Source organism: Protopterus annectens, chromosome 13.part0 (genome assembly GCF_019279795.1).
Source record: "Protopterus annectens isolate FY-2018-M chromosome 13.part0, PAN1.0, whole genome shotgun sequence".
In the NCBI taxonomy this organism is placed as follows: Eukaryota; Metazoa; Chordata; order Ceratodontiformes; family Protopteridae; genus Protopterus; species Protopterus annectens.
Genome location: NC_056747.1, coordinates 153,357,394 through 153,382,544, shown reverse-complemented (window position 1 = coordinate 153,382,544; position 25,151 = coordinate 153,357,394). Strand labels below are relative to the sequence as shown.

The 25,151-nt window shown below is 37.7% G+C and overlaps 1 protein-coding gene across 2 annotated transcripts in view; it reads right to left on the bottom strand.

The window, feature by feature from the left end:
* Positions 1-25,151, bottom strand: part of SIN3B (SIN3 transcription regulator family member B) — a 1,843,877-nt gene that overhangs the window by 57,672 nt on the left and 1,761,054 nt on the right. For both annotated transcript variants that reach the window (XM_044090740.1, XM_044090739.1), the window contains one exon: positions 20,228-20,432. In XM_044090740.1, coding sequence (XP_043946675.1) covers positions 20,228-20,432 — 205 coding nt within the window. The remainder of the gene's footprint in view (positions 1-20,227; positions 20,433-25,151) is intronic.

The window sequence follows — 25,151 nt, the reverse complement described above, 5'->3', positions numbered from 1 at the left end:
TTTGACACCATCTCACACACCCTACTTATATCCCAACTCTCCACCCTACACCTCTCTCCCACCACCATCGCCTGGTTTTCCAGCTACTTGTCCAACTGCCAACAAGCTGTCCAATGGAAAACTTCAACCTTCCCCTTCCTTCCCACACCCACAAGTGTCCTACAAGGTTCTGTTCTTGGCACTCTTCCCTTCAACCTATTCATTAACAACTTTCACCAATCCATCCCAGACTCATCTATCATCCAATATGCAGATGACTGAACAATCACCTGCTCAGCCTTCTCCCCATCTGAGCTTCTAGCAAAAACCCATCCTGGATGTAGTCTAAACATCTGGCACTAAACGCAAATAAAACCAAACTAATGTTTTTTCCCCTACCAAAAACTCCATTGACAAATCCACATTCACCATACAGAGTCAAAACAACACCTTCCTTGAAATCGTTCCGAACTCCAAGCTTCTTGGCATCATTATTGATGAAGAACTAAAATTTGACACCCACATCCAATCTGCAATCAAGAAAACCCACCAAAAGTTAGGTCTCCTCTACAGGCATAACCGCTTCCTAACCCCCTCTACCCGTCAAACTCTTGTATCCACTTTCCTACTCCCCTCCCTTATGTATGGTGCGCCCCTCTTTTCACCAATCTCCATCTTGGCCTTCAGTCCAAACTTCAATCCTGCTACCACAAGATCTCCAAATTTCCAACCATTTCAAAAAACTCAATCCCACCACTGCCACTCCCTCCTCACCCTCAGCTGGCTTGAACTACCCAACTACCTCAGTTACCTACAACTCACCATTGCCCACAAGCTCATCTTTAAACCTGCCAACTGCCCAGCTCTCGCTACTTCTTTAAAACCGTATATTCCCAACCGCTCACTCAGATCCAGAAAACAAAATCTCCTTCAGGTCCACAAACCTGCATGATCTCCTGGCCATCTGGCCATCTACTGCTGTCCCACTCCTTAGCTAAACAGTGGAACTCTCTCCCCACACACCTACGCAACCTACTTAACCATACAAATTTCAAATCTCAGCTACTCTCTCATCTTTCTTCCAAATGGGAATGCCCTTGCCACGCTGCAACTTAAACCCCTCCACCCCTCATTCCACCTTGCACTGACTCATCCAACTACCTCTACTATTACTTCATCCCACCCAAAACAATCCCTCACCTACCAAAAACTAATTTTCTCTCTAATATCTATTGTACTACACTCTCCAATCTCAAATATAGCATTACCCTCTCCATGTATAATATTTTCCTACCTACTAATGGCTAGTAGCTATATATTTTCAAATGTTAAACATACAATTGAGTTTATAACAAAAATATTCACTTTATGTAAATGTTGACATTTCTGTATTGAATTATGTCTTTTCATTTTTGTAACATTGCGACAAGCCAATTGCAAATATCATGGAGCTTATCTGTAAATGTTTAATTAGCTGGATGAACTATGTCCTTTTGTAATATGTGAAATGCAACTTGCAGTTATTGTGGAGCTTTTCTCCCCAGGCTTCCACTGAAAATGCTCCCTTCTTAGCCAAGTGGACTTCCTCGGTCAACAAACAAATAAATAAATATACTGAAATGCCTGAATTACTAAGGATTTACTCCTCCTAATGGACTGAAGACCAAAGGGTAAATATAATTTGGGTGCATATAAAATTATAAAGGGATACCATAAGGATAAAAACAAAACAAGGACAATGTGGTAGAAGGGAACTCGATCTTCAAACAAAAGGCACAAATTTCAAGTTGGATATAAATTAATCCTTTTTACAGACAGTATGGTGGATGAACAGAATTAATTACCAGTAGTAGTAGTAGCAGTAAACAGCAAAAGAACAGAGTATTTAACTCATTAACCCCGAGTAGCTTCTCATGGCGCCTGTGTGTTTAAGCCCGAGCACGCCATGAGAAGATACAATTTTCAAGCCGTTACCCCCGTGTGCTTCCACAAGCGAGAGAAAGTGCACAGCTGATTTGTAGTTCACATTAATGTAAAACACTCTGAAATCGTAACTAAATATGTAATTTATCATATCTAGTTACGATTCAGTGTGTTTAAACAGGACTGTTTAAACATGAAGGTCACATTGAAGTTTTCTCAAAAAAAAAAAAAGCATTTTAAAAGTTCTTGCTAAGGAAGTGGTGGCAGCCAATCGGATTCTTGCATTCCAAGCCACCACTTGCATAGCACCTCCACCCCCAACCTAAGCTTCTTTTGTTCTCCTCTAATAAATAATGGGTCCAGCAGCAGGTATTTCCTTCTTTCTGCGAAGAACTGGAGATTTTACCTGCTACTGAATCCTCTATTTTATTTCACCAGTCAAGGAATTCACGGACCGCCATATAGGCACTACCAGGAGTCTTTTTTTACAGGTATGTTGTGGTATTTATCCTAATATTCTGTACCAGACTGTGTAACTTTTTTTTTTGCCATTATTGAGAAAAAGACTACATGAATGGGTTAAACTGTACTGTATACATGTAGTGCTCATGTTGTGAGCCGCAGGCAGTGTATGCTATGAAGTTTGAAAATTCAATCTAAAAAGACTTGTAGTCATGGCTCAAGCAACACAGCAGCTTGTTAAGGCAGTAGTTACTCAAACTCCAAAGTTAGTGAATGGTAAGGCTGGGTATTTTTATGGAGTATCACTTAAGAATGCTTCTAATTGGTGAAAATGATTGGTTGGGAGAATCTGGGAAGCCCTTCTTATATCTGATCCATATTCAACTTAGCAGTCCATGCAACCAAGATTTAAAACAACTCGCTGTTTTCCTTTATTTTTTGTCTGGTTTTATTAGCAGTATACCAATGTTCTCATTGAAGAAGATCATTTGACACCTGAGTAGGCTAGGTGTCCGTTTTGCATTAGGATGGGGATCTAAGTGGAAAACGATTGCCAGTATGGTCCCGATTATGATTATAATTTTTCATCAGAAATCACAGGCGTGCAGTGTTTTGTTAATGGGTGACAAGTGACTGTTTACCGATGTATATTTTATTTTGCATATTTTAAAAGATCTTAGAGGTATAATCACGTTTTACTGTTGTATGTGAGTTGCAGACTCAGAAAGCAGATTGTGTGGCTGTTGGCACAATAAGTATAACAGAATTATTTGTATACTTTTAATTAGTTCCAATACGCGTCACCTGTTTTTTTCATGGGAGGTTTAAGGCTGGAAAGGTAAAGGGCATAACTCTCAGCTTTTTAACTCGTGGTTTATTGGTAAAGTCATAGAAGTAATGAATAAAAAAAAAGCTCAAAAATCAGGGATAGGTTTTAAACATTGCTGCCTGTGCTTTTGCTTAAACCGGGTTTGCATTAATATACACCTTCCTAAAGAAGAATAAGAAGTCTGAAATTCTACTGTCTGACATTAATTAACAACTGAAATCCTCAATGGTTTGCCAGAAAATAAGTTTCGTGAGGGAGGAATAAACATATGAGGGAAAACCCGTCCGAGAACTGTGACATTGGCTAATATACCAAGGACACCAGCCAATTTCTTAGGCGTCATTTGCTCTGCTTTTTTTTTTTGTTTCTTTTGTTTTCATTCATCTGATCTTCCACCATGATCGCAGCGCTGATCCAAAGAAAGTGCAAATATAGTTGCAGCAGAGATGAAGAAGAGCAGTAAAATAGTGATAAGAAATGGCAGTGGAGTAAGAGAGGATAATTCCATTGGCCTTCAGGGAACATACGGTTAAACAGTGCAAGGTATAAAATTATTTTAACATGTATCTAAATGTATACATTTTAGAAAAAAGGGGAAGGGGTGGATTGAAAGTAGTAATTAGGGTGAGAGTTGAGAGGTGGTGGGTCGGGGTGCTAAATGGTGAGATGTTATAAAGGAAAATAAGATAGATGGTGAATGTAGGTGTTAAAAGTTTGGAAGCTGAACTACTGCTGCTGTTGTGGGATAAAGAGGCTGGGATCTCAGTTTGCTCTTTTTTGTTGAACTGTATTTCTAAATCTAAGTACCTATTTATACCTTTACATCTCCTTGTTCTTTCTTATTCACTCACTTTCTAACTTCAGTTTCTCTCCCTTCGCTGCCTTTCTAAATATGCTAAAAACTTAAATATGCTTTTCTTTTAAAAGTTGAAAAATCTGAATGTTCACTTCTGACTTTTCGCATTTGACTGTTGTCTTGAGTATTACTTGCCACCAAAAATGGTCCATTCATTGTAGTGTAAAAATGCAACTACATTGTCTTGGGCAGTTTGAATGACTGTAAGGGTGTGTCCTACTGGTTATGTATACTCTTAATTTGAGTAGTAATCCCTAAGCTCACTTTGAAGCTATCCCTTGGTGGTGTATTTTCACATGTTCATTTATCATTTTTATTTAATGTTCATTTATTAGTATGTATTGAAACAAAAGCTTATAATAGTATTATTACAAAATATCCAGTTTTGTAGTACTTTTACGTAGAATTCTTAAGTAAAAGACTGAACTGTTTTAAAACACTAGTGGTGTCCTCATATCTGATGCTGATGCCTATTTTTTCAGAGAGACACAGGGGTCTAAGTAGATGGAGAGAACTCTATACTTTCGTATGTTTTAAGTTTGAGATAAGTTATGAATCTTTCTAAAATATTTGAAATAAACATCCGCTTGTTTTTGTTTTGTATCTTCATCAAGCTTTCTGTAAAAGGGTCTTCTGTGTAGGTTATAGTTTTATGGTAAAAAAGTGAGTGGTGTTCTCATTAGCTAGTTTTTGAGTCACATAATGTTGATCAGTGTTGTAAATATTTTGGCTCTGCACTTTTTGGTTGTGTACATATATATATATATATATATATATATATATATATATATATATATATATAGTCCTTAAAGATGCATCTGACTGTCGGACATCTTTCATATTGCATGATCTGTAAGGCAGCCATGTAGGCATGCTGCACAGGACTGACCTTGAGGTGTACATTTGTATCCACTTTTTAGTATGTATATACTTTGGAAGTTAAGAGGAACTTTCTTACCACCAAATTTCCATGACCTCTTTTATTTTTAAATGCACTGGTTTGTATAAATAACTAATTCCTACTTTAGTAAAACCTGAATTGATCTACAGCATGTCTGCCGACAAAAAACACCACCAGCAAGTGGGCAAGTCTGCATTGGCCAGTCATCTAAATAAAACAGATCCCAAAAAATGTGCAAAGTGAAAAAGTTCGCATTTTCATGGTTTACACTAGTTCAGGGGACTGTAAGGTGATCTTGTGAGCAATGTGGCACTGTTTTTCTTTGTGACTTTCCTTTCCCTAGGACATTTTAGTTTGCATTGGAAGAGGTAATGTTGTCCTCATGTGCATTATTGCTGTTTATGGCTGAAGTCATGCCTGAAATGCTGGAACATGGCAGTAATAGTTGCCAACCCCTGATCCAAAGCATACCTGGCATGTTTTATGCAGCTAATAGGGGAAAGTATAACAGAGTAAACTATAAAAATATATACTTTTGTAGTCATCATCTTGTCTGGCTTGACGTGCTCTTTAAGGTGCAGAAAATCAAATGTAGGAGTAGGAAGATGGATAATTAAAGAAAGACATCCACGCAAGCTAGTAGACTTGAAAAATGACCGATGATTTTAATGGTGAAAAGTCTGCTGGGTCTGCATATTTGAGAGCTCAGAAGAGAATATAACAAGTTGAAATTTTAGAACAGGAAGATACCATCTGGCAAATGAGCCTTTTGTCTAAGAATCCATCTGATGAGGTATAGAGAGAACTGTTCTCAAGTGTGGGGTCAGGCTTGTTAACATCTATGGTGACTTATCTGTTCACAATAGGCTTGTCGCAGTCAGGCATTTCAAGTAGTATGTGTAAGTGCCTTGCTATTGTCTCTAGTGTCAGAAACTGCATCCTTGAGAATCCCACCTATGTTTTGGTACTCTTGTTTCTGTTAAAGTGGCACATGTCACCAGTAGACGAATGTGCTGAAGAAAATGACAATTTGTGTTGACAGAGACAATGCAGCAAAACATGCTTCTGTCTTCCAAAATTTTGTAAATACTTCAACCTTGATATAACATTGTGCAATTTCTTAATAGTAACAGCACAGCTTTCCAGACCTAGGCGTAGTTGATGTTGTACTGGCCTTTAGGGCTACATTGTCAAGTCATCCTAAAGATCCATAGGTTTGGAAAAGAAGTCCGTATTTTTTCTCATTTTACTTTTAATAATCCTATTCTGTACCAAGTATGACTTCATGCAGTAAAGCACCCACTATATTTTTTGCTAGTCCATGTAACTCCTTCCAGTTTAGTAACCCAAAATTTCCAGTCTACACTTTCAGAGGCTTCATAACTCTGAAAAGTAGCAAGGACTCAACATTATCAGCTTTAAAAGAACATAAAATTGAGTGATGCAGTGTCAGACTGGTATAGCAGAACTAAGGATGAATGCAAGATGTTGGGGGTTACTCCATTTTTTCCATTTGCCCCATAATGTTATTCAGGTGAAAAAACTGTATTAATAGTTGTATAAATTTGGTCAGTAACTGACAAATGTGTATGAATCAGATTTAAAAGTAAGCCTCCCCTTGTTTTTATGAAGTTACTTGAAATGCACTTCATGTGGAATGGAATTGCTGTTTTTATGCTTTTTTTCCCCCAGCTATTCTTCGTATAATTGCTGCAGATGTACATTTCTTTTTTAGTGCAACACACACACCTTGTGCAGTATAAAATACTGTCAAGAAGCTCCTCATTAGCACTCTTCAAGAAAAATCTGTATGATTAGATGGGAGATAGGAACTTCGCCCCGGGGATCACTTCTGTGGCTCTGATCAACAGGGGCACAGGAAAATAATTTTCCTGGGTGGCGAAAGCCAGAGTACCTTTTTGGCTAGGCTTTTACAGGCCCTAGGGGCAATAGCCTAGTACCTACCTATGAAGAAGTGCTTTCATAAGTCAAGCAGCCTTTTGTTGGGACTGTGGAGAAAGTTGCTAGTTTTAGAACACAATTATCTGTCTTGACTTCAGTAGTTTCCCCGTGTGAGTAGGCATCTTTGCAGTCATGTAACAGTGATCATTCTGATATTCTTGGTCAGAAGTCGTCTTCCAAGGGATCTTCTTCTTGTCTTTTGTATGATACTGTAATACACTGTGATAATATTTTGTGTGTGTGTGTGTGTGTGTGTGTGTGTGTGTGTGTGTGCATGTGTGTGTGTGTGCGCATATGTTCCCACACGATCATAAAGAGTAGGGATTCATTATACAAACACATTATTTACAAATTTACACGTGTACAATTTTAATTTCCTTTTACTTATTGTACATTCATACATTGTCAATTTTTAGCTTCATTATATCCCCACTCCTTTTTCCATAGCCACCATCTGATTTTACTCAAATGTTGCGACCAAAATCCATTTCCATTAAAAAAAATTAACTTTTTCATTCCATGTAACATAAAGCAGTGTGTATATTCTTTTAATGTATTTTTAGTCTTAGAATATCCATATTTAATTATATCTATATTTATATTTTCCACATTTTTATATCAATTTTTTATGTAACTTTTCCCGTTATTTCACTATTTTACATTTCAAAAACACATGTTCAGTAGTTTCCTCTTTTTCACAATATAAACATTTTGTTTTTATATGGCAAGTTTCCTTTCACTGGTAACTTATCTGTTTCTAGTCTCCACAAAAAAATCTTGACATTCTACTTTATTTCGCCACTTGATTCTTGTAGCTTTAATTTTTCCTTCTGCTACACTTCCCATGGTTTAAAAATATCATCATTATATTCATGTACCGTATTTTTTATTCTATCAATTATTTTCCACATTAATATTATTTATCAATAACATTTCATATCTTCATTCATAGTCTCTCTTTTTTGCTTCTTTTCATGATGCCCCAGATTTGTCATACTTGCATTTAAACATTTTTCCAACTAATCTTTCATTTTTTTTTCATTTCATTCAGGTTCATACATTCATACAGGTTATGTGCAGCAATTATCACCTGTGTCTGAGCATGCATAACTTTGCAGGAATGAAAGGCAGGTTATTATCACCTTAGCAATAAGTCAGTTACAGTATAGCACTGACTCTATCACTTTTCAGGTAAAACTCTCAGCAGCTGTCACGGTTATTCACATAAGTAGAAGTCGTTATCACTTTGATGAATGCACAAGACAGATTGTGTTTTTTCTCTGCTTGGCATCATTGCAAGCCCCCCCCCCCCATTCTTCATCAACTACCTACCCTCTGCAACCCCTGATTTTTTTATTCCTGTACACACACACACACACACATATATATATATATACAGATATACATACACACACACACATATATATATATATATATATATATATATATATATATATATATATGTGTGTGTGCATGTGTGTAAAATATATTATATATATATATAAATATATTTTATGTGCGCGTGTGTGTGTGTGTGTATGTGTGTATATATATATATATATATATATATATATATATATATATATATACACATATACACACATGTACATATCTTGCCAGACCTGGTGATGAATCTGCATAATTTGTCTGTAGTTCATTTAGAGGGGCTTTCTGACTGGCCAACATTTGTCCTATTCAAAACAGTGGCTGTATTCTGGTCCCACTTGGTGTATATATTGATGTAATAATTCACTATGGTGTAAAGATTTCTGTTATTTTAATTGTTTTATTTAACTGGACATTTCTTAAACATTATTGTTTGGTGCACATTCAAACATTAGCTAATAGCTGAAAGCATATTTCTGTTCCTTCTGTTTATCTGTATTTTCAAGAGTAACATGGAGACTATTCAGCTCAGTCCCATAGTGGTGCTGTTCTAGGTAAGCATGGCCTTGGGGGTGCCACTGTGATTTTGCAGCTTGTGTATACTCGGCTCTACTAATGAGGTCACTGGGGCTAATGTTTAACGTTGGATGTCGTGCATACTTGGAAGGGCTGCTCAAGGGGTTGTTGATGGAAATGTTGCATTCTGGTGCTTGTGCATAGTAGGGCAAACTGCGAAAGGGGTCTCTGGGGAGATGTTGCATTTTGGTGTTTGTGCATACTCAGACTTAGTTTATGGAAATGTGGCTTATTTTCAGCTTTCGTTAATTAAGTTTGCAAGGGAGCATGTCAACGTTTCAGGAATTGTGTACATTTCCCTCTGCATTTTCATGTTTTGTGTTTTATTGTTCTTATGCTATGCACTAGTTTCTGGTGTGTTTCCAGGGGGGATTCAATATTGGTCAGCATGGGAGTACAAGGGTATCAGACAATATTACTTGGCAAATGATGGTCTGCACCTGTGTTCGTGTATTTGATATTTACTGTTTATTCCACAGAATTTTGTGATGTAGGCAAACAATTGTAATATGACTCATTCCTCATTGCTTGGTATGTTGCTAACAAATAAGTGGGAGGATGGGCTCAATAATAACTTTTATACTGTTTTTGCTGAGTAAGTGAATGACAGAAGACAAGCTATCTAGTTTGACATTTTTGCACGTCTTATTATTATTAATATGATTATAGTGAGTAGTTGCCTGAGTAAGATAAAGGTTATTACAGAGTGACTACTGACAGCATGGAGCTACCATATTTTTATGCATTTCTCCTGGCTTTGTCAGTCATGTGTGGAATTTAGGTGGGAGGAAGGGCACAGTAATATGTAAGTGTTATACTATTTGACTGACTATGGCCTTATAACAGATTATTACTGTGTTGCATAACACCTGCAGAAGGTAATATAATGAATGCCAGCAATTATCACCTGTGTCTGGTCATTAGCACAGTGGAGTTACAATATAGTACTGAGTCATTGTCACTTTTCAGGTTAAACTGTCAGCAGCTGTCACAGTTATTCACATAAGTAGAAGTCGTTATCACATTGATGAATGCACAACTCAAATTTGGCTCTTTCTCCACTTGCAGTGATTGCAATACACCCCAACCCTCCACACTACTTTCACTTATGTCATGTATACAACTGCAAGAAATGTAAGCAGTCTAGCAGGAAAAATGTAGACATTACATCTTCAATTGCTGTTTTTTCATGAGAAAGTGGCTGGAATAAGAGGATTTGTGGTGTACTGTATGAAGAATTTGAATATATATATATATATATATATATATATATATATATATATATATATATATATATAATTATTGACTGCCTTGCATCCTCTCATTTGACAGAAAATCATAACTTGTTTTTAACTATAAGGCAATGACAACATCCAAACTCATATGTTGTATTTATTTGAGACTATTCTGCACTGCTGTGGTAAAATATTTCCTGTGCTTTTGAACTATGAAGTAATTCTGTTGCGTTGCTGATTATAGTCTTGCTCTTTTATTTATCATTAAATATATTTAAACCTCCCTTTGTGGGTGAGATACTACAGGCATATTTCACCTGTTAGACTATTTGCATATCTGTTTGGTGAGCTACCCAGGGTGTAAAGTAGCTGGGGACATATATATATACACATATATACATATACATATATATATATATATATATATATATATATATATATATATACACACACACACACATACACAGATTTATATGTGTATGTAGATATATATAGATGGAGATATAAATATATAGATATGTACATATATATATATATATATATATATATATATTTTATATATATATTATAGAAATATAGATATAGAAATACAGAGATAGGTGCATTGCTTTTCACGTGCCTCTGTGCAGGTGTATTACATCAGAATGTTGTATTGCATTGTGTTTTTCAGGTGTGATTTCAAGTGTAAAGCAACACAGCCACCACCAAAGATGCCATCTGTTGAGGAGAAAGCAAGCAACATTTACATGTTTGGTGAGGATACTGACTGTGATGGTTGTAGCAGTGGTTCAGACAATGGTATGCACCTTGATGTAACACATAATGCCAACCAGAGTGAGGATGATTATTATGACTCAGAGGATGACATTCCACTTGCACGTCTGCATGAAAAGGCCATTGCCTGTGATACGAATGATGCCGCTGTGCCCGCCATTCCTGAAAGACCACTACGAGTTTCCAAAGCAGACATGACCAGTAATTATGACACTGACCATGACAGTGTGGATGAGGTGCCACTTGCACACCTAGGGAAGGTGGCCACACACAATGGCCACCAAGTGCATTCAGAGTATGATGCAGACGATGACTTGCCTTTTATCTGTGTTCACGAAAGCACGTGGTCTGACTGACACAACTATGCAGTCCTCCATAGTGCATGGCACTGCAAGTGCCGACATGGGTGTGGATGTGCTTTTGACTGTGAATGATGTGGGAAGTAGTCCAGAGTATGGTGATTGGGATGGAGAAAATCCTCTAGATACGAGTCCAAGTAGCTCCTTGTCAGACAATGATATGGGTGTGCCTCAGCAGGGAGCATGTGTCAGCAGTTCACTACCATCTGCAAGCAGTACAGTTGCTACTGGCATTGAGAGAGCACCATCTCTCAACCCTTCAGCCCTTCCCATTCCCAACTGTTCCTTGCGACCCAGTCAGGTAAGCCGAGCATGCCCACCACGTAAGATCACGTGGGAACCTCCAAACTTTACACATTGAGGAATTTGTGGGGCCAGTAGGACCAATAAATCACTTGGGCTCAGATAGCACAGAGATGGACTTCCTGAATTTGATGTTCCCAGAGGAGCTATACACCCGTATTGCTAATGAAACAAATCGCTATGCTGCACAGAGGCAGGCCGCAGCAGGCAAGGTTGATACGCAGTGGAGTCCTGTTTGCCCACGAGACATACGCACATTTCTAGGTGTCAGAATATACATGTCTATTGTACATGTTCCTGAATTGAGGCAGTACTGGGAAACGCACCATGTATATGGTCGCTTCCCAATAGCAGAGTACATGACCAGAGATAGGTTTGAAAAAATTCAGCAGTACTTCCACTGCAACGATAACAGCCTGAGCCTACCACAGGGCTCTGGGGGTCATGACAAGCTACATCACGTACGGCCAATACTGGATGCAGTACTTCATGCATGCAGGACACGTTACAATGTGCATCGTGAGGTGGCTGTAGACGAAGCCATGGTTGACTTCCATGGACGCTTGACATTTATACAGTTTATGCCTGGTAAGCCCGAGAGGTATGACATTAAGGTGTGGGTGTTGGCAGACTCGACCAATGGGTATGTACGTGAATTCCAGGTATACACTGGAAAAACAGAGCAGAATACAGAGGTCGGGCTGGCACACAGAGTTGTGGTTGACTTAACTAGGGGACTGATTGGCAAGAAGCATCACATTTACTTTGATAACTTCTTTACCTCAGTTCCACTGGCACAGCAATTGCTGAAAGATGATCTATACTGTTGCGGAACCATGCGCACCAATAGGTCAGGATGGCCTCTAATATTCAACAGACAGGCCATTGGAAAAGTAGCTCGAGGCTACTACAAGCAATTGCAGAGTGGACCACTGCTAGCTACTGAATGGAAGGATAGCAAACCAGTATTCCTCCTGTCAACTAACTGTAACCCAACCTTGCCAGTCTCCAGCACATACAGGAGAAAGCGTGATGGAAGAAAGGCATCAGTGCCATGTCCACCAGTTGTAAGCATGTACAACAGTTACATGAATGGGGTGGACCGAGCCAAGTAATATCTAATTTTGAAGACAGTATTGCTGGTTCTAATATGGTAAAAGAATTGTGCCTGTATGTTTGACACATGTGCAGATATCAAAGTATGTTTGGGATTTAGGTTATGGAAATTATGATTTTTTTCATATTTTGGTAAATAACTTTGCAAGGGAGCATCTGAATGTGCCAAGTAATATCTCATTTTGAAGACAATATTGCTGGTTCTAACATGGTAAAATAATTGTACCTGTATGTTTGACACATGTGCAGATATGAAAGTTTGTTTCGGACTTAGGTTATGGAAATTATGATTTATTTTTCATATTTTGGTAAATAACTTCACAAGGGAGCATCTGAATGTGCTAAGTAATACCTCATTTTGAAAAGATTATTTATAGTTCTAACATGGTAAAAGAATGGTGCCTGTATGTTGTACTCATAGCAGATATCAAAGTTTGTTTCGGACTTAGGTTATGGAAATTATGATTTTTTTTCATATTTTGGTAAATAACTTTGCAAGGGAGCATCTCATTGTGTGAAGTAATACCTCATTTTGAAGACAGTGATACTCCTTAAAACATGGTAAAAGAACTGTGTCTGTGCATTGTACATGCGTACAGATATCACAGTTTGTTTAGTCTTGTACGAATATGAAAATTATACATTTACAATACTTCTCATTATTATGCCCATATCTTTGCGAGGGAGCATGGTAATCACACAAATGATGCATCATTTTGAAGCTGACATTCAGATGCACAACTTCTACACTGATATGTAGGCTATGTCTGTTACAGGTGATGAGATATTATGCTTTGTTTATTTATCAATTATGAGAAATAATATATTAATCATATTTCTGAAATATCTCATGAAAAGAGCGTCACACAGTAATGGTTAATGTATCATTTTAAAGCTGACATTCATACTAACAAATTAAATTCAAATTGTATGGGTCTGCATGGTACATAGACCAAGATATTGTGCTTTGCTTTTCCAAAAAGGTAAAAAATATGCACACTATCAGCATTCCTTGCCAAATATTTAATAATGACTTTGATATGCACTATCAACATTTACACTGTTGGAAAGGTCAGTGTCTGCTGAACAACTTTCGCGTTTACATTTTTAGTGTAGCTCTTATAGTTAAAGAGTTATGAACATTTGTTTTCTGTATAGTATTACAAATGGATTTTCTGAAAATGAGCTCAGGCTGCACTGTTGTTCCTGTGGTGGAATGAAGCAGGCAGCTTTTTCTGAGCTGCTCCGGAGTGAATGAGCTAAAGACCTTGCTAGAGAGCTGGATAGGGGTGTGTGTTGGGGGAGGATAGCTGCAACTGTAGGGTGCTAGCTGTAGATTGACTTCCACTCTTAGGCTACTCCAAAAACAGGCACTGACGGTCTCTGTGGAACTTACCTGGTTACGCAAATGAAATACAAACAAAATAAATATGTACTACATAGACATCTGGGGTGGCAGATGTAAAATATCAATATTGTAATATAAAAGAATAAGTTTTGCAATGAAAAGCTCCTTATTCTTCAACAGCAACATATTTCATGAATTACACAAACCAGACCTTCCACACATCTCATTTATCCAACTTTTCACTTTTTTTCAAATTTAATTATTAATTTATGATAACTGTGTTAATACCACTAGACTAGTGGCCTCTCTTCAGGGGGGACCTGAAGTGCTGTTTTATACTATTAGGGGAAATCTGGACAGGGCATTAGGGAACATCCCTTACTCCTTTTAATTCAGGTTGAAATACTGTTTCTTATTCATTTCAATAGTGTGTGGTAACTGCAGTTACCTAATGAACATGGCTTTACACTATTTTTGTAGTTTTTTAAGAAAGGGTGACTCTTGAGTGGCTTTCTAAATCTACTTCTGAGGCAATCTGCACTTATTTGATACCATGTCTTAGGGCTTTCGAGGTACTTTTCCTACAGTGTTTTTAAACTTTTTAGGCTAGTTGGTAAAGTGCTATTGTTTTTAATTAGGTTAATAAAAAGTATTTAGGTTACCCAAAATATGATTTGCTAGTAATTCTGCCTTCTAACAAAGTGGTTGTGGTATTACTTTTCATTAGTTTTTAGCTATTTTCATTAAACTGAAGTCATATTTCATTTCACTGTAGTGTTTTTTTTTAAACTTTACTTTGCTGGGTCTGAGAAACAGTGGAAGAGCAGGGGGGTCTGATGATGCACATCAGAAAATAACCAATATTTCAATGACACACAAAGGATCTATATAAATTAAAATATCTACTTCAAGATAATGAGAATGTATTCATCACAGCCCTTCAGACACTTTAACTATCCCGGGTTAATAGACTATTCTAGAACTCTACCACTCTTGTGTGTCTGAAAAAAAATGCTTTCTAAAAACCTTCCCAAAATTGTCACATTGCTTCATGTCACAGTTCTCGTCATACCTCACAGTTCATTGTTATATAGCAGGCAAACTACCACCATACATGTCAAGCAGAGTGCCTCATTGGCCCTCTTCAAAAGGAAACTTGATGACTGGATGGGAGATGGGAAATTCACCCCGGGGATCATGTCAGTCGTCCTGCTAGACAGGGGTCCAGAGAAATAAATATTGTGGGAAGAAATATCGAGGGAATTGTTATATGAACCATGCCCTTTAAAAATCTAACTGTGCAATCCAACCAAATGGTGTCTCTATATACCACAGACTTTTATTAGGAGCACGTATATCAACTAGGAAGTTTCTACAGATTACTTCGGGGGGGGGGGGGGAGTATGTTAGTTTGGATACTACTGTCTGCCTCTGTCTATCAGGACATGGTGGCTATACCCAGGGGGACTTTTGGATTTCTTATCCATTGGTCAGGTTAAACAGGGTTAGGGATGGACTTTGCTTCACATGAATGGGAGTCTGCTCCAGAGCATGGGGTTCCCCTGAGACACATATCTGTCTTGCCAACATGTTTTATTTATGTCTTAACAAAAATTTAAATCTTTGGATCTAGTGGTTCTAATACTGTGTTTTGTGGATGTGCAAAAGGTCAAAGCATGATTCAAAGATGCCTTGTTCATGCCAGGTATATATCCTCTCAGTAAGCTGTAGGAGACTGAAAATAGAGACAGAGCTTTAAAGCTATCCATAAAAGACAATATAATTACACCCGGGATTCTCCTGGTAAGGAACCGTTGCGGGTGTTCCAACTCTTACATATGTTTGGTCATGTACATGCTGAAGGGGGCATTTACTCAATGATGGGTCTGATAAGGGCTGAACAAAGTGGCGCTATGACTTTCTTGGAGATGGGTGCCATGATCTTACTTAAAAGTAAGTTGGACAACATAGAATGATTTTCTTACTACCTTGGCCACATATTGGTCAAAGGACAAACTGCTACATGTTTTCAGAACCCTGACTATTGGGTCATCTCTGAGGGGTGTCTTACGGATTTTGTAATTAGCCTGGGTGGCAGTTTTCCCAAAAGGCACTATAATGCATTTATTCACATTGCGTTTTAGTCTGTGGCGCCAATCATTTGTCTGTGTTAGATGTTTGTGCCATGGGGGTTTCTATTATAGCTCCCAATTTGCAGTCATCTGAAAACTGACTCATCCAAAAGCCCTTGACATTAGCTTTTACCTCCAAGACGTAGATATCAGACAGGAGCAAGTCCAAGTACTGAGCCCCGAGGTACCCTCTTGTGACTGGTCTCTTAGTGGTGGTGGTACCACCAAACAAGAATGATCCATTTTGCCACTTTTAGCTATAAAAAACTGCATAAACCTTTGCAAATGTTTTCAAACTGGTTGTTTGAATACTCAACATCCTAATGGTTTATAAAATATTGAAATACACAGCATTCTATCAACTTGGTTTTTAAACAAGACACAGGAAGAGAAAGAAAATTCTCTAGAAATTAAGAAAAAGTATTAAAACTGGAAAAAAAGTAAAACTGCAACATGATCAGGGTATACCTAGCACTTATAGCAACAAGTCACATACTATCCAATAAGTGCCACGGCCCTTCAATAAACTTCCACAAAAAAGGTCACCATGGAAGATGACAATAAAAATCCAAATGGAATTCAGCAACACTGCATCAGAAAATTCCGAAAGAATAGATGCTGAACAGAAAAAAAAATCAATGTTCTTTTATTCCAATAAAACTGGCGTTACACAAAAAAACATACTCCAATGAACAAGGTTAAGCACTTTCACCCACTCAACTCGTGGGCTTCTTCAGAACCTTTAATACAAATTGAAACAACCCTTATATACAAAATTATCCTTGTATATGAAATTTAGGTGCCAAAAGGAAGCAGTTACTAGTGAAATGTAAGTTCCGCCCCTACAACTTAATCAAAACTTTCATTTCCTTTAAATCTGGCGCCAACAGAAATACATACGTACTATCCTGTACAAAGATCCATAGGGCGAACCCGAAACATAGTAATATTTCAATTTTATGAAATCAATCCACCCATAATATAGAGCGTCATGTTTAACACAAAATAAATAGCTGTAATTGTGAATATGGACACACTGTACTCATTGCATTTCAAACAAAAATTATTTAATTTAAATCGCAATCGTTGTACATTTAATTAAAACTAATAATTAAAATAATAAAGAATGAATTCCTAACGATGAAAATAATATGTGCCTAAAAATATTATGTGCCTAAAAATAAGGTAACCTATACCAAATACTACTAATAATAATAAATAAACTTGTCAAATTTATAACTAACCTCTATAAAAATTAATTACAATATTCTAAAATAGGTTGAATTTATTACCAAATTATTTGTTGAGAGGGGCTATCCTGTTGATGTTTTGTCCTCAATTGGTAATTGTATTATTCAGGAAAGGGACAGAAAATATAGTCCTTTATTGGGAAAAGGTTTTGAAACTAGGTATATGATTGATGTTGATAAAGGGGATGAAAATATTTTTAATGGTCATCAACGGTCATTAATATTATTGTATTGTCCGGTAGTGGATAAGGTTATTGATATAATAAATAAGTTCTGGTACCTGATTTCCCAGGACGTTAAACTGATACAAATAATTGGGAGAAAAGCTAGAATTACATATAAAATGGGAAGAAATATTAAAAATTTATCGATTCCCAGGGGACACATAGTAACAGGAGGTCAAACGAATTAACTCACACCTTCAAATGTGGATCTTGTAATCAGTGTAAATATATTCTAGAAGACAAAAAAATGACTATTCAAAATGAATCTCATACTACTATTAAACTTAAATATGGGAATTGCAGAACGAAGATGATAATATAGATAGCGAAATGTTGTCAGTGTATGTGTTTCTATATAGGTAAAACCGAGCGATGTTTTCGACAACGTATTTATGATCATATTTATAGTATCCACAAGAAATATTTAACTAATGCACTATATAGGCATATTAACTCCACAGATGATGGACATAAGTTTAAGTTTGCCATTTTGGAAACTATAGCTGTAGATTCTATAGGGGGCAATTATAAATCACTGTTAAGTTTTAAAGAAGTTTGGTGGCAACTTTTTCTGGATGCCACAACTTATCCTGGTCACAATGACTTTATCTCTTGTAAACCTATTTTAGAATATTGTAATTATTTTTTATAGAGGTTAGTTATAAATTTGACAAGTTTATTTATTATTATTAGTAGTATTTGGTATAGGTTACCTTATTTTTAGGCACATAATATTTTTAGGCACATATTATTTTCATCGTTAAGAATTCATTCTTTATTATTTTAATTATTAGTTTTAATTAAATGTACAATGATTGCGATTTAAATGAAATAATTCTTGTTTAAAATGCAATGAGTAGAATGTGTTCATATTCACAATTACAGCTATTTATGTTGTGTTAAACATGATGCTCTATATTATGGGTAGATTGATTTCATAAAATTGAAATATTACTATGTTTCGGGTTCGCCCTACGGACCTTTGTACAGGATATTACGTATGTATTTCTGTTGGTTCCAAATCTAAAGGAAATGAAAGTTCTGATTAAGATGTAGGGGCGGAACTTACATTTCACTAGTAACCGCTTCCTTTTGGCACCTAAATTTCATATACAAGGATAATTTTATATATAAGGGTTGTTTCAATTTGTATTAAAGGTTCTGAAGAAGCCCACGAGTTGAGTGGGTGAAAGCGCTTAACCTTGTTCATTGGAGTATTTTTTTTGTGCAACTCCAGTTTTATTGGAATAAAAGAACATTGATTTTTTCCGTTGAGCATCTATTCTTTCGGAATTTTCTGATGCAGTGTTGCTGAATTCCATTTGGATTTTTATCATCTTCCATTGTGACCTTGTCGAAGTTTACTGAACGGCCGTGGCACTTATTGGATAGTTTGTGACTTGTTGCTATAGTTCTTTGTTTTTTTATTCAGTATACCTAGCACATCAAAGCCTTGTCCCACTGTACTGGACAAGACCTAAATAGTAGGTGTTTAAACAAATGTCTCTCTGGCAGGAATGTATTACCTTGTATTTCTCAGCAGCAATCAAGAGACAATACACTTTATGTGGGGGAATGTCTGCAATGTACACGATATATCCCATCAGGATACAGTGTATGTAATTACTGTCTAGGGAGAGCTCACTGGGGAAGGGCTACGCAAAAAAACAGGTGAAAATGACTGTTTCACTGATCAAATGTTACATTTCACCAAAAGAAGTGCCCTTTCCTCAGTGTACTAGCCTAAGGCACTGTGTTACAGCTGAACACCACTTACTCAGAAGAATGCGGTACTTCCTGCCAAGGAAAACAATCCACTGAGGGTGCAAACTAGATGCAAGTGAAAGAGATAATCAGGACTGGATGGTTGCTGGCAATTTTAAAAGCTGAACAGCTGGCTGACTAAACAAGGCAACTATAAATTATCAAAGATGAATTGTTTCTTCAGGCTGGGAGGAATGCAAGTGACAGGCATTGTTGGCTTGTCCATCTTGGAGGGAAGAAAGCATTTCTTGCTCACTGCCTTGGTTACACCTAGAGGAAGCACTAGGTGCTGCTCCCATGGGGAATAATCCTACTGAGCACATGGAAGTCATATGTGATTGCACTTATGTTCTTCTGAGCTTGCAGGAATAGTTGAGCTCAAGGGAGCTGATGGAGCAGTTAGGGCTGGCAGGAGGAAAGGGGAACTGAGTAACTTGAAACACTAAATGGCTTGGTTCTTACCATCCAACTCTCACTTCTCCTGGCAGGATAAGGCTGGTGTGCCCACACCAGGGAACAAATGTACTGGACAGCAGGTCAGCCTAGTTCCCATCCTGGTTTCAGCATACTGGTGACAGCCTTGGACTACAGACTGAATAGTATATGAAGGGCTCTCACCTGTCCTGGAAGGGACCAAGAGTAGTTTTCCAGGCTGGGAACCACTAAGATTTTCTAATGGCTCAGATCTCATCTCTCAGTGGAGGAACAAATGGGTAACACACTACGTGCAGGAATTGAAGCCACTGGATCCATTAAAGGGACAACTAGAGGGGGTGCCTGGGATGTATTTTGACTGCAAATGTCATATGATAAAAATAATGTGTGCATTATGGCAATAAATCATTTACCTGCTTGGCTCTGCAAAGTGCTCCACATCTGTACATGTAGTCTTCGGAGTTCATAACATAGACCATTTTGTGTGTGTTGAGTTTGAATCTACAGTCAACATTGCTTGCACTCTCTACCCCAACACTTCGTCTCCATGCTCTCTTGTCTTCTTTGCTCACAGCTGCAATCTTCCTGCTTTGCCATTTACGGAACTTTTGCAGATTCCTAAAATCAAAATAAAAGAAAATTACTCTAAAGGAAAAAAGTTTTTTTAAGGATGCAAATATGGTATACTGCTCAACCTTCTAAAGTGTCCTAAACTTTTAGTATCTAGTACAAACAAAAGTTTGTCTCCTGTAACACAGGTTACCATCACAGTATACGTGAGAATATCAAAGTTTCCTTTCCAGTGGAGTGCCCAGCTTGCTCAAGCATAGGCGCCGGAAGCTGTAAAAGACTGGGGGGGGGGGTGACAGGGGCACTTAGTGAACTAAAAAGGGTAATTTTTTATAACTATTTCCTACCACAACATAGGTTCACTTGGAGGACATTTTAAGCTTAGCCAATTCCCTTTTAGCGCTTGAACTAACATTTTTTGATTGGTCTTTGCTATCCCCATGGCTGATAATTGTATATCAGCCCTAGTAAGAACAACTGTGATCATACCATAGATAATTTGAGGGGGGCCATCTAAGGGATGCAGCATATAGGAACTGCCTCTATCCATTAGTGGCATGAGGGGAAATCCTGGAGTACATTTTCTTTTACCCATCCTTAGATCCAAGTTGCATTTGAATATGGATGGATGAGCTTTGCTTTATTTTTATGGATAGTCTGTTCTGGAACAGTGGTGGCCTCTGTTATATATATCCATCTCTCCACAGCATTCAGTTTAGATACCTGGACTGAGTATTTCTGATGCCATTTGACTTGCTGATGTTCAGTCGGTCCATCTGTATTATGTCGGAGGATGCTTTGTATGCCAGACATGTCACCTCTAAGCACTCTGTAGGATAATGAGTATAGCAATAAATCTTTGAGGTGGTCGATGCAAGACCTATTGTTTAGGACTTGTATCCTTTTAGTAAGGTATCACTGAAGGTATTCCAATTGTTGCATGGGGCTGGACAGATACATGCCAAAGTGGGCATTATACAAAATGAATGACATAATGAGAGCTTTGTAAAGGGGGACAACAACATCTCTAGATCTAGTCATAGTCAATTTGTTTATAAGCTGTGCAATATAGGAAGGCTTCCTTACGACTCTGGGCACACGTTGGTCAAAAGTTAGGTCACTGTACACACAAGATCCCAAATGCCAAACAATTGGATCAGTTCTCATAGGGCATTGCCATGATTATGACACCAGTTATTGTTTGGGACAAACCTTCCTGCATGATGGTTAAGTCATTTGGGGATTCAATAACTTCTATCTAGCAGTCATCTCAAACTTAGCTGGCCAAAGCTTTTTGGTATTTCCTTTTACTTTTGAGATGTATATGCCAAACAGAAAAAGTCTCAGCACCAAACCCTGGGGGACTCCATTGGTGACTGGTCTCTTCCCCCGTTTTGATCTCCTGCATCCTGTGAGCTAAGTTGGCAATGCAGCTGGTGATGTAAGTGCTTGCTCCTACATTATTCATCTTTTGTACTACACCTGAGTAGGGGATTGTGTCAAAAGGCTTGGCCAGGTCAAGGTAATGTGGTGTGAACTGTTTTACCTTCATCCATTGCTTTGGTAACAAGAGTAAAGCTTAAAATTTGCCCATGATTCTGAGCCTTTCACACTTTCCTCTGGGCTGTTTTCAAACACATTTTTAGGGCCATGCATACATGTATGCATTCCTTGATTCACATTCCTGATTGTATTAAATTATATTCCTTGTACAATACAGCACCAGTTGTTAGAATGCATTTTAAATCTGTAGTTTTGAACAGTCTCCCAGTAAGCAATGAAACAAAATGTATGAACCAATAATGACAAAACAAAACTACCCATTTTAGGAAATTTCAACCATGAAAGGCCACTCACCAATATCAGTAAATATGCAAAATGTCTGCAGAAGTAAGTCATCTAAATAATTCCACATTTAAGGGATCTCTAACTAATGAAAAGGTTGTTGCTTGGAAGCAACTCTATATTTCATTGTTTCATCTAAAAATAAATTGGCTGTTGCCCTTGAAGAATAAATTGGCTATGTTATATTAAAAATGATAAGCTAATAATACTGCAACAGGGAATGGATGGCAAACTGATAACAGGTTCATAGTTACTAGATAACTCCTCCAAAGGAGGACATTCACAAGACTGTAGCATCCACTCACTGTAAAATACAACATAGTACAGTATCAGCGATCTGCATACTGTGTGAATAGAACCCAAAGCCTTCTGTATCAAAAGTAAGCTGCTACCTGTTGTGCTAACAATGCAAATGGTCTTGGAATATGCAACGCTAAACTTCTCTTCCCCTGAAGCTCTCAGCTCCTTGTAAAAAAATGTATTTATTTAACATTTTTTACCAGGAAAGTCAGACTTGGAAGTAATGCTCCAGATGCATGTCTTTGTAACATGAGAGGAAACCAGAGTACCCAGAGGGAACCCACCCAAATAAAGGGAGGACATACAGACTCCACACAGAAGGCACCACAGCCAAGAATCAAACCACATAACCTCTTGATGTGAGGCAACATAGGTTCATAGGTTAGTACTAAGCTAACTGCCCTTGCGAGCCATTTTAAGCCTAGCCAATTATCCCTTGTGAGACTCAAACCCTGCACCTTGTGTTTGTAAGGCAAACACCTTAACCATTAGTCCACCCTCCCTCCAATTATTTAGGTTCATAGGTTCGTACTAAGCTAACTGCTCTTGCGAGCCATTCTAGCCAGTTATCCTTTGTGAGACTCAAACCCTGCACCTTGTGTTTGTAAGGCAACCACCTTAACCATTAGGCCACCCTCCCAACCCCTATCACAGAGGTCTGTACACATATGTACACCAACCAACTCTCACATTTGTTAACAGGACTATTGCATACCTGTAGTGAATTCATAAGTGATGTCCAGAATAATATTCATCGTATACATGAATGAATGAAATAGTCAAATGTGAAGGGAAACACCAGTGGAACCCCCCCCCCCCGTATCATGTAGTGGAACCACCCCCCCGCCCTATATTATGTAGTGCCAACCTAATAATGTGGTCAGAGGTGCCCTAACCCCTGCATCTGTAAACACAGGTAGAATGTTAAAATCGGGACCAACTCTGTCCATGTGCTATGTCTGACATTTGAACGGGTACAGGGCAGTTCCATTCACCAGTCGGACAAGCCTAAACCAGGACAAGCACATGAACACCCTGGCACTACCATTGATTGCACCATCCACTTCACACAACTAAATCTCTCAATTTCACAGCAAAATAAATCTGGAAAAAGCCAGAATTTATTGGGGGGGGCAAAGGGCTAAAACCAGGGACACATTTTAAATATTGCTTGTATAATCTTAGAAAGCTGCTAAAATAGTGTTTTGTGTTACTGTGTGTTTCCAAATAAAAAAGATGGCAAGACTGAAACTTGGGCTTTCATTATGATTTGCCAGAAAGCCACAAATCTTAAGAGGAACAGATCAAAAGTATGAGCCAGATTCCCTGAATCACATGTGGTGGTGTGGGTAGAAAATGCAGGACCCTGTACCTAAGGTACAGGGTTTGAGCCCAATTACACACACACACGAAATATTACTTTGGAGCTACACACAAGAAATATTGTTTTTAAGCTAAAAATAAACGGAACTAGCACTAAACAAACACTGCATAAAATAAATGGAACTAGCACTAAACGGCCATCGCTATCACTTTGGAGCTAAGGCCCTTTTTGATATAACTCCAATAGCATTGTACCTACAAACTCTAGCACATAAACTGTTCCAGACATTAAACAACTTGAATACATCCTTGGTCAAAGCTTTACACTTGTAATTATGTGCAAATGACCTCTAGAAACAGTCATCAACATCTTGGAATACTATGCAGTCTCAAGTGGTACCCAACGTCAGAGCCCATTCTAACACCAAAATAACTGACTGTAAATGTTTTGAAACCTTGATGACAATTTGTAAATATCATCCTAAGCAATGCCTCAAATATTTCACCAACTTTCAAACTGTTCTCACACCACAATGGGAACAGCCAGCAATTCCGCGTACAGTAAACTCATGTACTGTTACTTCCTATGTTTTCTATTCTGTATATTTGAAATACAGAATTAAAAATGCAATGCGTACACTAACATTACTACAATCAAATCTGTAACAATCTGTGTACCATTTTGTGATTGATTTGATTAAGGTATTGAGGGAAATTCCAGCCACTTTACAGAACATAGTGGGATAAAGAAAGATTTAGGCCAATGGCAAAGTGAGCTATCTAGCTACTGCATAAATTAAATAGAACTAGTACTAAACGGTCTTCACTAAAACTTTGGAGCTACTGCATAAAATAAACGGAGCCAGAAATACCACTTCGGAGCTACTGCATAAAATAAATGGAACTAGTACTAAACGGTATTCACTAAAACTTTGGAGCTACTGCATAAAATAAACGGAGCCAGAAATACCACTTCAGAGCTACTGCATAAAATAAACGGCCATCACTTACTGCATAAGCGTAACAGAATGAAATATCACAGACTTACTCCAGAAGTGGAGCCTTAGAAGTAAGCAGTTATCCACGGAGCTAACACTTGGGAGCCTTATCAGCAAGAAGTGCTTTCCGCATTGCATTTTTAATCCTCTATTTCAAATAAACAGAATAGAAAACATAGGAAGCAACAGTACATGAATTTACTGTATGAAGAATTGCTGGCTGTTCCCATGGTGGTGAGAGAACAGTTTGAAAGTTGTATTCCAAGATGTTGATGACTGTTTCTAGAGGTCATTTGCACAT